Source organism: Lepus europaeus, chromosome 5 (assembly GCF_033115175.1).
Source record: "Lepus europaeus isolate LE1 chromosome 5, mLepTim1.pri, whole genome shotgun sequence".
Lineage (NCBI taxonomy): Eukaryota > Metazoa > Chordata > Mammalia > Lagomorpha > Leporidae > Lepus > Lepus europaeus.
The window spans coordinates 37,070,275-37,085,585 of NC_084831.1; the positions used below are offsets into that span (position 1 = coordinate 37,070,275).

At 46.0% G+C, this 15,311-nt stretch overlaps 1 protein-coding gene across 1 annotated transcript; it reads right to left on the reverse strand.

Moving 5' to 3' along the window:
- Positions 1 to 138: 138 nt before the first annotated feature.
- On the reverse strand, positions 139 to 12,258 carry PRDX1 (peroxiredoxin 1). Its single transcript, XM_062191189.1, has 6 exons — positions 12,151 to 12,258; positions 10,557 to 10,666; positions 5,935 to 6,088; positions 5,497 to 5,619; positions 5,240 to 5,370; positions 139 to 530 (listed from the first exon to the last, which is right to left on the reverse strand). Exons 2-6 carry the CDS (start codon positions 10,660 to 10,662, stop codon positions 445 to 447), a joined length of 600 nt encoding a protein of 199 aa, XP_062047173.1. The 5' UTR covers positions 10,663 to 10,666; positions 12,151 to 12,258; the 3' UTR covers positions 139 to 444.
- Between the last annotated feature and the right edge of the window lie 3,053 nt (positions 12,259 to 15,311).

Here is a 15,311-nt window from a genome sequence, read left to right on the forward strand (position 1 = left end):
AACTTAACTTCCAGAACTAGTTCCAATTCCTATATTTTGCTTCAATACAATTATTTATTCTAAGCAGCTCTATTTTGCCCTCAAGAGGGAAAGCAAAGCATAATTTCCTCCTTTAAAAAAAAAAAGGCAAACACCTCCTAAAATGAAGAAAGTCTCAGTTAAAGTTTAATAGATACTACAAAAGGTCAGTGGACTGATGCCCCACTACTGGTACATCATACACATCAAATGGCCTTGTGCCCCAACACAGCTCAGGCCATTCCAAACAAAGGGAAAAGGCTGGACTCCCCAACCCTGTAGGATAGGCCTTTCTTTTACAGCACACCATATCTTGGCTATAGTTTTCTATATAGTTTTCTATTTTAACCAGGGGAAAAAAAAAAGTACAAAAAGATTTTGTTCTCATGGTTGCACGCTGCAGCCTATCACTAACTGGCTCAGCGCTCACTTCTGCTTGGAGAAGTATTCTTTGCTCTTCTGGACATCAGGCTTGATGGTATCACTGCCAGGCTTCCAGCCAGCTGGGCACACTGCAAGAGAAGGAATTACTAATTAATAAGCTGTCCAGTGGTTTGCACCACCCTCTCCTCCCAGGGACAAAGGGTTGCCTCAAAAGCAGACATGGGCTATGAAGAGATCCAACACTTAGGCACTAGGAAATCTACACTGCAATCTATCAATCTTTCAGCCCTTTAGTGTAAGACTACTTTATAAAGCTTAAATAACAAATCTCATCACAGCACTAATACACCATCACACTGAATTTAATCATGTAGCTCCTGAAATTTCAAGAAATTAAGAAACAGCTTCAATAGTATGGCCCCTTTTTTCTATTTTTTCTTTTTCTTCGGTATGGCTTTGTTTTAAAAAAAATCTGAAGTACATACAGCAAAATATTAAGATTTGTTAACAGTGGGTGGCAGGTAAATGGCTATTCACACTTTCATAATTTTGTATATGCTTCAAATACCAAGTTTAAATGGTCTTCAACAAATGATGCTGGGACAGCCAAATCTAGGAACAACCCAGTGTCCATAGAGATGAACAAAGCACAGTGTATACATACAATGGAATGACTGATCCATCATAAGGAGAAATGAAGTTGTAATACAGGCTACAACATGGACAAACCTTTAAACACTGATCATGAGAACCTAAACATAAAAGAATAAATACTGTATGGTTTCAGTCATTATAAACTAACTAGATTAGGCAAACAGGTGGAGCCGAAGTAAAATACGTTCCCAGTGCACGGAGGGAAAGAATGAAAAGTTACTATTTAATGATTATACTCTTATATGGATGCCTGCGGCGCCAGCATCCCATATGGGCGCTGGGCTTTAGTCCCGGTTGCCCCTCTTCCAGTCCAGCTCTCTGCTGTGGAGGATGGCCCAAGTGCTTGGGCCCTGCACTCGCATGAGAGACCAGGAAGAGGCACCTGGCTCCTGGCTCCTGATAAGCATAGTGCACTGGCCACAGCACGCCGGCCGTGGTGGTCATTTGGGGGGTGAACCAGCGGAAAAAAGACCTTTCTCTCTGTTTCTCTCTGTCTACTCCTGTCAAAAAATTTTTTTCAAAAATAAAAATAAAGGTGATGGATACACATTATAAATGTAATTAATGTCACTGATTTTTCAAAACAAAACACAAAAAAGAAGCAAAAGATTTGCTATTATTCCCACTTCCCAAAGGAAAAAACAAAAATGAGCTAAATAATAAGAAAGCTAGGACGGTAACACTAGGCTGCTGCTTCCTCTGGCAGCCCAGCAGAGCTCAGCAGCCTCATTAGTGTTCTTTATCTCTGACACAACAGAAAGCTGAAACCACAAAGGATTCAGGACCTCCACAGAAGGCCCTGCTTGTTTCATTATGTAACTGCCTTCTACCTCTTGGTAAGTTAAATTTGGATCTTTTGCATAGCCTTCAACCTTCTCAAACATTTGAGTTAACAATGTACCTTAACTGGCCTGAGAAAGGGGACCAAACTCTGATCTTCCCCCTTGCATTTGCCATTGTGTTCTGAGACAAGCAGTCATCATTTGCCACAGCAGTCACAGTCATTTGCTAAAGTGAGAGATAGCAAAGCCCCTTCCGGTCCAAGGGCGTCACAAGCTCAGATGAACCAGCACTCTGGACACAAGGGATAGATTAACAGATAATAGGAAACCCATCTAAACGGGCAATCTCCATCTGATGGTTACATAGTTACTGGCTTTAGTGGCACCAAAGGGTTAAAAGACAGGTCATAAACAAGTTGCAAAAAAACAAACAGCAGCATGAAATTAAAAGACCAGGCCACAGCCAGAGTTTGCCAGCAGGTTAACACGGGACCAAAAGATTCCTCTGACTAGGATGACACACAGCTAAAGAATAAACCAGCCAGAAGGACCTTGGCCAACAGTCTCTTTGGCACTAAGGCCTCATGGTTCTTTTAACCACACTCATATATTGGTGACAGAAAAGATCCCCCCACTTAGATGTTTGGTTCAAACCCAATAGTGTTTCCCAGTATCAATATGGATCCCAGCCAACTGGTTGAGTCACATATAAACTAGCCTTCCAGTACAGCTAATGTGCCACAACACTCCAAGGGGAAAATGGCAACAATCACCATAACCTCGGCATGAGAACTGCCTCTGTGGGGGCCAGCATTGTGGCACAGCAGGTAAAACTGGTGCCTGCAATGCTGGCACCCCATAAGTGCCGGTTCTGTCTCAACTGCTCCACTTCCCGTTCAGCTCCCTGATAATGGCCTGGGAAAACCAGCAGAGGATGGCCCAAGTGTTTGGGCCCCCGCCATCCACATCAGGGAGACCTAGAAGCAGCTCCTGGCTGACCTGGCCCAGCACTGGCCAATGTGGCCATCTTGGGAGTGAATGAGCAAAGACTTCTCTCTCCCTCTTTCAAATAACTAAAGAAGGCCCTACACAATGTCATTTACAGCATTTTAATTACCTTTAGGGGAAAAAAAGGCAGTCTTTGGATTTAAAGTACTAGTTTATTGGTTCTTTTAAAAAATGTAGGATTATTTGCCAAACAAACACCACATAAAATACCCAAGATAGTTCAGCATTCACAGCTCTCAAATACTGACTATTTCCAAAGTGCCAGGGAGAGAGCTGTGCCTGTTCTAGTGGGACTGGAAGCAGCAAAACCAATAAAGTCTAAAGACAGAAGCTTCAGAATTGTGAAAGCTTGGACTAAAGAGTGTAGCCTATATGCAGTGCCCAAGGAAAAGCCCTACTTTGTCATTCCGTGCTCCTTCTATCTTGGTGCCAAACCTCATCGTCCACCAGAGGGCAGTCTCAGCAGCTGTCAGCTACTTAACTTAGCCAGGCTCCTGCAGATGGTGCTCACTGATCCCTAGAATCAGTCTCTTCCATTCTACCAAAGATGGATGGCACTTTTGGGTTCCCCAAACACACACCAGTCATTAGGAAGCTAGTTAAACTACTTAGCTTCCAGAGAAAGAAAATAACATGTAGTTAGAACTTTGTCAAACTACATCTGTATTCCTGATCTGATGCCACAGCACCTGATCAAAATTATCTTGCCCTCAATTACACTGAGATAAAGATTCCTATTCTCCCATATGATCAGCACTTACTTGCTCCAGGACCTGAGTCCTTAAAAATTAAGCTCAGCTTCCAGACAGGTAGACACGTGGGGTTTTGAGGAAGGTGCCATACCCCTTTCTCATATGATTGCACTGTGCAATCTCTTAGTATCCTTTGAGTAAACCAGTAAATGTGAAACACACAAACACACAAAATCCTAACTTTTTTTTTTGACAGGCAGAGTAGACAGAGAGAGAAAGGTCTTCCTTTGCCGTTGGTTCACCCCCCAATGGCTGCTGCGGCCAGCGCATCTCGCTGATCCGAAGCCAGGAGCCAGGTGCTTCTCCTGGTCTCCCATGCGGGTGCAGGGCCCAAGGACCTGGGCCATCCTCTACTGCACTCCTGGGCCACAGCAGAGAGCTGGACTGGAAGAGGAGCAACCGGGACAGAATCCAGCGCCCTGACTGGGACTAGAACCTGGGGTGTCAGCGCCAAAGGCAGAGGATTAGCCTATTGAGCTGCGGCACAGGCCGCAAAATCCTAACTTCTAACTCTTAACAACCACTGTCAGAGAAAAAAAAAAAAAAAAATCAAAAAGCTACGATCTTACAACTCAAATGGCAGAATCAACAGTTTAGTGCTTTTCTATTACAACACTGCAAGCACACACAGGAGAGAGCTATCGATGCTGCGGTAATAGGTAAAGGGCCTACACGCTAGTGAGTACTAGATAAAAACCGAAAGTTGAATGTGCCTGCCTATTCTTGTTTAGCTATCATAAGGACAAAACCAGGATCTCTGATCAGAATCCGTTATCTGAGACTTCCATTGAAGAACCTTGATATCTGTACTGAAACCCTATAGTTCAATCCCCCTCCCATGCTTTAAGTTTTTTTCATTAAACATTTGTTATAATCCACTTGACAATTATAATTCTTAAATATAACCGTCACTGCATAAGAAAATCATTTTAGATGTCAGAAATATATTTTCTATCAGCTTTTGTATCTGTCTTTAATAAACAACCAGTCTTATTTTTATTTTACAGATTTCAAAACTGTATCGCTGCAGCCAGCACTGTGGCACAGCATGCAGGCATCCCAAGTGAGTGCCAGTTCAAGTTCCAGCTTCTCCACTTCCAATCCAGTTCCCTGCTAATGCACCTGAAAAAGCAGAACCAATGTGGGAGTTCCAGCCTGGCTCAGCCCAGCTGCTGCGGTTATTTGAGGGAATGAGCAAGATGGACGATCTCACTCCCTCCCTGTCTCTCCTTCACTCTAACTAGCTTCGAATAAATAATTTTTTTAAAGAAATCTCCTTTATTTTTTAAAACCCCAATAAAACCAGATATGGACAACAGGGATTAAATTCTCCCAATAAAGTTGGCATACTTTAAACATTAGGGCAAAACAAAAGGTTGAGAATCATATCTATGAGATCCTCCTACACTCTAGTCATATCTCAGCACTCAGTGATTTGAAATGAGGACAGAAATGGAGAATATGCAGTTTGAACAAAAAAGCCTTTATCTTCCCCAAGCTTTTCCATTGCCCCCACCCCCATAATCCACTGTAATCCAGATATTTCAATTTGTTAGAGGCATAATTACCCTTTTCTTCTTATAGTGTTTAGTAGCCTCTGCTCCTACCATCTTTCCCACCCTACTACCACTCTGTGCTTACCTTCCCCATGTTTGTCAGTGAACTGGAAGGCCTGAACTAGTCTCAGAGTCTCATCCACAGAGCGGCCAACAGGGAGGTCATTTACAGTGATCTGTCGGAGGATACCCTTATCGTCGATGATAAAGAGGCCCCTGGAAGAATGAGAGATGCAACAAAGGCTTACAAATAAATAAGAAAACTAATAAATGGCTTTCAGCCAACTGGATAATGCTGATGAATGTCAACCCTACAGCCGCCTCCCAGGAAGATACACATACCTGAATGAGATGCCTTCATCAGCCTTTAAGACCCCGTAATCCTGAGCAATGGTGCGCTTAGGATCTGATACCAAGGGAATGTTCATGGGTCCCAGTCCTCCTTGTTTCTTGGGTGTGTTGATCCTACAGCAAAGGCACATGTAAGGTATAACCATTCATGCAAACTCTTGTGCAGTAAGATTAACTCTACTTATTTTTTCCTCTTTCCCATATTCCTAATCTAACTTCCCAAAAAACTTCAAATATTTTGTAGCAGTAAAGTGAATGGCTGAGAACATTTAAGGTTAGTCACAGGTACACTCAGCGGCTTCTCTGCTGCTGCCAGGTAATAAAAGCAACAAAGGAAGGCAGAACCATTGCAGTCCTTCCATGAAGAGCCGGAAGTCAGTACTTGCACTCTACTGCCAAGTCAACATGTCAGTGGGCCAATATACATACCAAGCCAGGTGACAGAAGTGAGAATCCACAGAAGCACCAATCACTTGGCAGTTGAGTTTCTTAAATTCTTCTGCCCTATCACTGAAAGCAATGATCTCCGTGGGGCACACAAAGGTGAAATCAAGAGGGTAAAAGAAGAACACAATATATTTTCCTGCGGAAGGCAAGCAAATCATAGATTAGCCTTTTAAGCACTCTTCCTTGATTCAGAGAAAATAAAGCAGACATCTTTCTATGGAAAAAGGCTTTTTAAGTCAGTTATTGTTAAAACACTTAGGATGCTTGGGGTGGGTGTCGTGGCACGGCAGGTAAAGCTTCCACCTCCAATGCAAACATCCCACGTAGCTGCTGTTTCAAGTCTCAGCTGCTCCACTTCCAATCCAGCTCCCTACTAATGTGCCTGGGGAAGCAGCAGAAGATGGTAGTCCCTGAGCTCCTGTCACCCATGTGAGAGACCCAGAAGAAGCTCCTGGCCCAGATCTAGCCACTGGGGAGTGAACCAGCAGATGGAAGATTTCTGTTTCTCCCTTTCTGTAACTCTTTCAAATAAATACTTTTTAAAATATGAAAAAAAAAAATTTAGGTAATAAAATAAAAAACAAGATGCTCAATACAGATGTCTCTTTTTTTTTTTCTGACAGGCAGAGTTAGAGAGAGACAGAGAAAGAGGTTTTCCTTCCGTTGGTTCACCCCCCAAATGGCTGTTACAGCTGGCGCGCTGCGACGATCCAAAGCCAGGAGCCAGGTGCTTCCTCCTGGTCTCCCTATGCGGGTGCAGGGCCCAAGCACTTGGGCCATCTTCCACTGCCTTCCCAGGCCACAGCAGAGAGCTGGCCGGGAGAGAACCAGGGCCCCAACCGGGACTAGAACCGGAGTGCTAGTGCCACAGGCAGAGGATTAGCCTAGTGAGCCGCGGCACCAGCCAAATACAGATGTCTCTTAGCAGCTCTTTAGAACTGCTGCAACAGGAGGACCCAAGTAAAAAATACTCCTTCCAGTTCCACACCTTATTCTGTCTCCTCCATGTTCTTACAGCTACCAACTACAATATAAACACTAGTTTTGATCTTCTCTGAGTGGTTAAAATTAACACCAAATTTTCCAAAGAAAACCAAGGATACAATTATCAGCACTGGGTGGCCTAACTCCAGTGCTAACAGTGCCAAGTGAATTGCTGGTGTCTCATCTACTGCAAGTTGGTTATAAGAACCCAGGCCCTCTACACTTCTCTGCAATGGATAAACTACAGTAGTGGGAAGGGTTAACTTTAAATGATTACACGGATCACAAGAAATGTCTTCTTAAAAAACCTAACAGAGAGGCCAGTGTTGTGGCACACTGGGTTGAGCCACAGCCTGCAGCACTGGCATCCTGTATGGGTGCCAGTTCAGGTCCTAGCTGCTCTGCTTCTGGCCCAGCTCTCTGTTGGTGCACTTGAGAGGACAGCAGAGGGTGGCCCAGGGTACTTGGGCCCCTGCACCCAAGTGGGAGACCCAGGAGAGACTACTGGCTCCTGGTTTCAGCATGGCCATTTGGGGGGGTGAGCCAGCAGATGAAGCATCTCTGTCTCTCCCTCTAATTTTACCTTTCAAATAAATCAATCTTAAAAAAAAAAAAAAAATCGCTTCTCGGCCTTTTGGCTAAGATCAAGTGTAAAAAAAAAAATTTCCTAAGAAAGAAGTTCCAAAGGTGGAGTGGTACAGTGGATCACTTGCCCTCTCACTTGAGACACCCATAAATCGTATCAGAGGACTGAAGACTGGGAAGCAGATGCCAGCTCAGATACCTAAGTTCCTGCGACACCCAGGAGACGCAGATGAAGCTCCTGGCTTCAGTCTGGCCCAGCCTTGGTTGGTGTAGTCATTTGGGGAGTGAACCAGAGATCTATCTCTATTTTATTTTGAAAGGCAGAGTTACAGAGGGAAGAGGTATCTTCCATCCACTAGTTCACTCCCCAAATGGTCCCAACAGCTGAAGCTGGGCCAGATCAAAGCCAACAGCTTTTTCCAGGTCTCCCACGTGGGTGCAAGGGCCCAACTATTTGGGCCACTTCCACTGCTTTCCCAGGCTCATTAGCAGGGAGCTGGATGGAAACTAAAGCAGTTGGGAATCAAACTGGAACCCAGATGGGATGAGAGTTCCGCAGGCTTAACTCACTACACCACAGCTCTGGGCCTAGATCCATCTCTCTTGATTTCTGTCACTCTGCCTTTTAAATAAATCAATCTTAAAAAAAAAAAAAAAATGTTCCTAGAGCACTGATAGGGAACAGGGCTTCTAGCTCCAATTTTGCTGAAAGTCACTCAGATTACAATTTAAGCAGATATTCAAACTGGTCAGGCAGCCTCTCACTGTACCTAATGGGCTGAGCTACTGGAACAATTTCAAATATTCAGTTATTTCCAGGTGGCAGCAAAGTCTGAAAAGTCTAAACAAGCAGCCTTTGACATTCACTCTGGAAAAAAAAAAAAAAAAGAGTAGAAACTGACTCATCTAAACAACTTCTCTAGGGCTTTGTATTAACAAGCACTTTGATGCCTAAGCAGGTCAAGCCCCAGGGAACTGGAGAGCAGCTCCTGCTACTTGTCTGCACCCTTGAGCCAAGGTCCCCTCCCTATGGTGCTATTCACACCTTGTTCAGAAGCTGCTGACCCCTGCACAGAAAATCCCATTACGTGCTCTCATCCCAACAACCAAGTATGATGTTCAAGGGACCTCATCAAATGTTCCACCCAAAATCTAACTCTAAGAACTGATGACACTACGCTGCTAAGAAGGGCACACCTGACATGTGCATGTCAGGGTTGTGTTCTAAGGTATCTACGTACATCCTCAATCACCCCAGGAGACCCAGCTGCTCTGGGAATTCAAGGCAAGGCAATCCTCCAGAGAACTTGCCAAGAGTCTGCAAGAAACTATGACAGAAGGCGGAGTTGTTCTCTAGGGCAAAATAAGCAAGGGAAGATGCCTAAGCCCTCTGCCTAACAATATTTGTTTGTTTGTTTTTTTTAAAGACTTAATTTATCTGAAAGGCAGAGTTGAGGGCAGGGAGACAGAGAGATCTTCCACACTCTAGTTTGCTCCCCAACTGGCAGCAACAGCCAAAGCTGGGCCAATCCAAAGCCAGGAGCTTCTTCTGGGTCTTCCACATAGGTGCAGGGCCCAAAGATTTGGGTCATCTTCTGCTGGTTTCCCAGGCCACACCAGGAAGCTGGATTGAAGTGGAGCAGCTGGGACTCAAACTGGTGGTAGCTTTATCCATTATGCCACAGTCCCAGCCACAATATTTTAACTGTTGTGACACACATTCCACAAACTGAACAAGAACAAGCAATGTTTCAGCTCAAAAATTTGAGCTCTGAGATGTCTTAAGTAGAAGAGGCTTCTTTATTTATTTATTTATTTTTTGACAGGCAGAGTGGACAGTGAGAGAGACAGAGAGAAAGGTCTTCCTTTTGCCGTTGGTTCACCCTCCAATGGCCGCCTTGGCTGGCGCACCGCACTGATCTGAAGCCAGGAGCCAGGTGCTTCTCCTGGTCTCCCATAGGGTGCAGGGCCCAAGCACTTGGGCCATCCTCCACTGCACTCCCTGGCCACAGCAGAGAGCTGGCCTGGAAGAGGAGCAACTGGGACAGAATCCGGCACCCCGAACGGGACTAGAACCCGGGGTGCCAGCGCCGCAGGCAGAGGATTAGCCTATTGAGCAGTGGCGCTGGCCTAGAAGAGGCTTCTTTTTTTTTTTTTTTTTTTTTTTTTTAATTTTTTTGACAGGCAGAGTGGACAGTGAGAGAGACAGAGAGAAAGGTCTTCCTTTTGCCGTTGGTTCACCCTCCAATGGCCGCCGCACCACGCTGATCCGATGGCAGGAGCCAGGTGCTTCTCCTGGTCTCCCATGGGGTGCAGGGCCCAAGCACTTGGGCCATCCTCCACTGCACTCCCTGGCCATAGCAGAGAGCTGGCCTGGAAGAGGGGCAACCGGGACAGGACCGGTGCCCCAACCGGGACTAGAACCCGGTGTGCCGGCGCCGCAAGGCGGAGGATTAGCCTAGTGAGCCGCGGCGCCGGCCCTAGAAGAGCCTTCTTAAACTAAAATCTAATATTGAGAATTTCAAAATAATACAACTAAGGAGAAATACTGGAAAGATAATTGAGCTACTATGTCCAGGCATAATACAGCATGTGCTTTCTGCATAAGTAGTCTGGACGTAGGATAGCTACCCTGTGATCACTGATAATCACTTTACTGCAACATGATGGCAACAGCTTCCAAAAAACCTTGTCCCCAAGCAGTGGAAGGTGGCCCAAGGGCTTAGGCCCCTGCACCCATGTCGGAGACTGGGAAGAAGCTCCTGGCTTTGGATCAGTGCAGCTCTGACCATTACGGCCATTTAGGGAGCGAACCAACAGAAGGAAGACCTCTCTCTCTCTTTCTCACTGTCTGTAACTCTACCTCTCAAATAAATAAAATCTTAAAAAAAAAAAAAACAAACATAGACCTTGTCTGAGGTTATGTAAAACATCCTATAGTCAAACTTAACAGAGGCACAAATCTAACAAGGCATCCCTGCATTATAAGATAACTGCATTTTATTAAGCCCAGTGTAATTACTCATTACTCTTACCTTTGTAGTCAGATAGGCTGATGTCTTTGAACTGACCATCTGGCATAACAGCTGTGGCTTTGAAGTTGGGGGCTGGGTGTCCGATTTTAGCATTTCCTGAAGACATTTTGCTATTAATTTGAATAACAGAAAGTTATAAACAAGCTTTATTTTTCGAGCCTTCACCTACTTCAGAGACTTAGTTGTAGATCAATCAAGGAACTGTCCAATAGCCCTGGGTAAATTTTACACTACTAAGATGCACAGGCCAGCAATCAAGGGTCAAAAACTGAAATTTCCAACTTTTAGAACAAAAAACAAATGTCAATCTGAACCTTTGTTTAGTCTGTAAACAGCACGGCAGTTTTTTACTACACCAAAGTCACCTCTGTTTCAGAACTATTGTTTGTGCAAGTGCATTTTGTTGTGTATATTCATTATACAGAGAGGGAGGGAGATGGAGTTTCTAACTAGAACCCAAATGTAAAACGGCACAAGGACTGAATGCCTGTCTCCAAAAAACAGTCGGCTTTGTGCCTCCAGCTTGCCTTTACAATGTGGGAAGCAAATCCAAGACAGCACACAAATGAAAAGCCAGCCCGCCTTTAGGTGTTGCCCTACAAGTCCTTTCAAAATAAGTTTCTCACTTCCCGGCCAAGATCCTGGGGGCAAAAACAAAAACAAGAGGCAATTTACTGCTAAAAAGCAGCAAACACTGCACTGGATTCACACCAAGACAAGGAGTTGAGATTTAACTAAGTCATCCACCTGAAAGCCCAAGCAGCTGATTTTCCAAGTCTCCCAGTTTTTGGAGTTTGATACCAAAACCAAAGGAAACGGTAAGTATTGTTCCTGGAAAACATTTTACTTTTTTTAAAAAAAGATAACCTTTAACATCTTTCACCAAAAAAAAAAAAAAAAAAAATAGCATGCTGAAACTTGGTGACCAACTATAGGGTGTGACCCTAAAATGGGCCTTCTTGTCCAAACCGGTTTTTTCGGACGCCCCCCACGTTCAAAGCCCAAGTAACTTGCAGAACAGGCTGCTGGACTTAAAGGATCTGATGTGCCCGAGATCGTGGCGACGCCCAGGCTCCCAACTCCCACTTCAGGTGCTGGGCGGCCACTCCCGCCATCAGCTCCGCCCCATCCCCGCGGACAGAGTGCGCAGTCTTCAGCGAGGGCACCGGGATCACCACGAACCCCATTCCGCAGACGAGAAAATGCCAGGGAGAGGAAACCTTCCCAGTAGGGCCGCGAACAGCCCGGTGGGCCAGGTAGACGCTGTCTCCTACAGCCGCAGGTCAGGATGCACGTATTTGACCGAAGCTTCCCGAACCGCCCCGCCAAGAGGACAGTTGTCGGAGACCCCCCCCCCCCAGCACACGAACGCCCTCCGCCTGGGCTGTGGGAGAAGGCGGAGGGTATCTACGCGAACCCAGGGTTCAGCCACGTCCCGCGCCCACGGGGGCCTCACGTGGGCGGGCGCGTGGCCCGGCCGCCTCACCGCACCCCCAAGCGAGCACGGGCAGGGCCCAAGAGTCAGTAAAGTCCAACAGGTGGGTTACGGGGCGCTGCACCTAGCTCCCCCAGACCGCGAGGCCCACACACTCACCAGTTCCAACACAGAAGCCTGAGCGACACTGAGAACCGCCCGGAGCCAGGAAGACGAAGCCCCAAGTCCGCGCGGGGCGCTGCCTTTATAACCTGTAGCGCTCTCGCGAGAGCCGGAGCGGGCCGGGGGGTGCGGGAGGAGCGGAGAGGAGGGGGATCCGGGCCGGGCCCGCCCCGCCCAGCGCGCTCCGCGGGAATGACTCAGCGTTTTCCCGTGGGCAAAGGCTCAAAAGATGGAGCCCACTGCCTTGCCTGCGTGGCTGAGGTCGGAGAGCGAGGGTCCCTCTTGACCGTCCCCAAACTCAACGCTTCCTTTATGAAAGAGACCGAGATGCTCTACTTGCAGGACCCCTGTGCTCTGTACCCTCAAGTTCCACACCGGGTCGCGGGCCCTCGCTGCTGCGCGCGGAGGACCCCGTCCAACGGCAGCAAGCCCTAAGAGCTGTCTTTCCAAGCAGTTCTCAAGTCTGCCCAGGTGCCCACAGCCTTTGCCCTCGGCCCTTAGACCCTTAAATTGTTCTCTTAAGGATTTCTTCTTTCAGTGGTCCCTTCCAAAGCTGCTGAAGGGAATCTTTCTGAAAGCAGATGATGTTATTCCTCAAATTTGTAGATTAAAATCTGGAGCTCTGTAGACAATGTCTTGGGTTAAGATGCCTCCCTATCGTTTTATATGTAACCTTAGGCAGTCTCAAGCCTGTTGAGCCTTAATTGTCTTCACCTGTAAAATGGGACTATTAACACGTAATTGAGCTCTCTCTCCCTGTAAGCAGCCTCGGGTGTTTGGGGAAAATGGTTGCTATTCATTTGACCGGGAAAACCTCGCAAACTCATGCAAATCAAGAGGTTTGAACTGTCTTTGTTCATTTTAAGAATATCTGTAAAACTGTTCGGAAGACAGAAATTAGCCTATGGGTGCGGAAGGGGCCTAAGGAAAACAAAGCACCTGCAGGAAGGAATGTGGAAAGGAATGTAGTAGCCCTGTCAGCCTGGAAGCAGCCCATAGTCTTCCACTACAAAGTCCTTCCCACACCCCATGTCTTTATAGGTGGTCCCGGCCTTCTCCCCAAGGGAGGCACACCCAGGAGAATTCAGTCCGATAACATTGGGTAATAAGACCTAGGCAGAAATTTTTCCTACTTCACACCCAGCAAACCCTTTGTCCAGAAGAGAGTGGGGGGAAGAAAAAATTATGGGTTAGGGGAGACCCAGACCCCAGACACTTAAAAGCCTCAGTCTAAATGCGCAGAGCACTCAGCTCTCAATTCTTTGCTGAGATGCCCGCCTGGTTTGTCAGGGGTTTTCTCTTCATTTGCCTTGTTACCTGGCTCACCCCAGTCAGTGACTGGGCACACTCAGGTCCGGCTGGAGAGGCGCCCACCGCTCTGACGGACGCCTACCTCATTCAACCTTGCTACCTTGGTTACTACTATTACCTCAAGTCTGAAATTCTTGTCTTGCATGAAGATAAGAACCCCTGAACAGCTATCTCTGCTAACAAAACTACTCAGGTCATCAAGGCTATGTGCATATCTGAAAAGTCACCAAGTATCTAAACAATACCACATTAAAAAGTAGGGTGTGCCATTGTGTGCTTACAATGGTGGAGTGGATAGGTGTGCCCAGGCCAAACAGTGGGGTTTAACACAAGAACAGTAGCCAAAAAGGTGCTGAATTGCTGAATTTTTGTTGCACATGCTTAAAAATTCAGAATACTGCTGAACTTCAGGGTTTAGATGTAGATTCGTCATTGAACATATCCAGGTGAGGGGCCAGCATTGTGGCACAGTAGATAAAGCTGCCACTTGCAATGCCTGCATCCTGTATCAGAGCCCCAGTTTGAATCCCAGCTGCTTTGCTTTTGATCCAGATCCCTGCTATCGCAACTGGGAAATCAGTGGAAGATGGGGAGACCCAGATGGAGTTCCAAGCTTCTGGCTCTAGCCTGGACTAGTCCAGACCATTGTGGCCATTTGAGAAATGAGCCAGCAGATGGAACATTTCTTTCTAAATTCTCTCTCTCTCTTTCTCTCTCTTTCTCCATCACTCTTTCAAATAAACAATAAAATAATTATTTCAAAGAAAGAAAACCTATCCAGCAGAAGAAAGTACCCAAGATGGACCACTATCCATGATCTGATTGTGATCATGATCTGATTAACTCATACATGAATTCCCCCTTGCACACTGAGATGATTCTCACTGAAAAGGAACAGACTGATCTTAAACCAAAGTAGGAGGTGGCACAGTAGAAAAAATATATATCCCAGAAGAAACATAAACTTAATGGAGCTAGCATTGTGGTGTAGCAGGTAAAACTGCCACCAGCAATGCCAGCATCCCATATGGGCACAGGGTTCATGTCCCGGCTACTCCATTTCCACTCCAGGTCCCTGCCAATGGCCTAGGAGAAGCAGCAAAAGATGGCCCAAGTGTTTGGGCCCCTGCCACCCACATGGGAGACCCAGAAGAAGCTCTTGGCTCCTGGCTTCAGCCTAGCCCAGGCCTGACCATTGCAGCCTTCTGAGGAGTGAGCCTGTCTCCCCCTCTCTGGTGCTGCCTGTTGCAGCCATCTGGGGGAGAGCCAGAAGATGGAAGATTCTCTCTTCCCCCCGCCACAACTCTGTCAAGTATATAAATCTTAAAACAAACAAACAAAAAAGTTAAGATTCAGGAATAAATTCAACAAAAAGTAAATGCAAATAAAAATTTTTTAAAAAGCACAATGAGTTCATTTATGGTTGGTTCATTCAGCACAGTACCCAGTTCTTAGTATACACTAGACATGTTAGCTATGATCTCTATTAACACTTCCATCCTCTTTAAACACCTGGAACACAGCCTAACTGTCTCAAGACCAGGAACTCACCCATTCCTTCCTCGTTGGCTGGGGAAAACATTTTGAGTAATAAGGTGAAGAGTTACTTCCTTTAAAGCTGTTCATGACCGTGGCTTATCCCAGAATTCCTCTGAAGTTGTTCCTAACCTTTGCTCGGCCCTCCTATATATACAAACAATAGTCCATATAGCAAAGGGGGAAAAAGACCTTTTCGAAATACTTTTTTTACACATCAGCCACTCCCTTCAAGACTGACTTTCTGGAGGGTAGGATGGTTGGGCCATGTCTATCTCTGTATTCCAGCATCTAATATAAAGTAGCTCAAT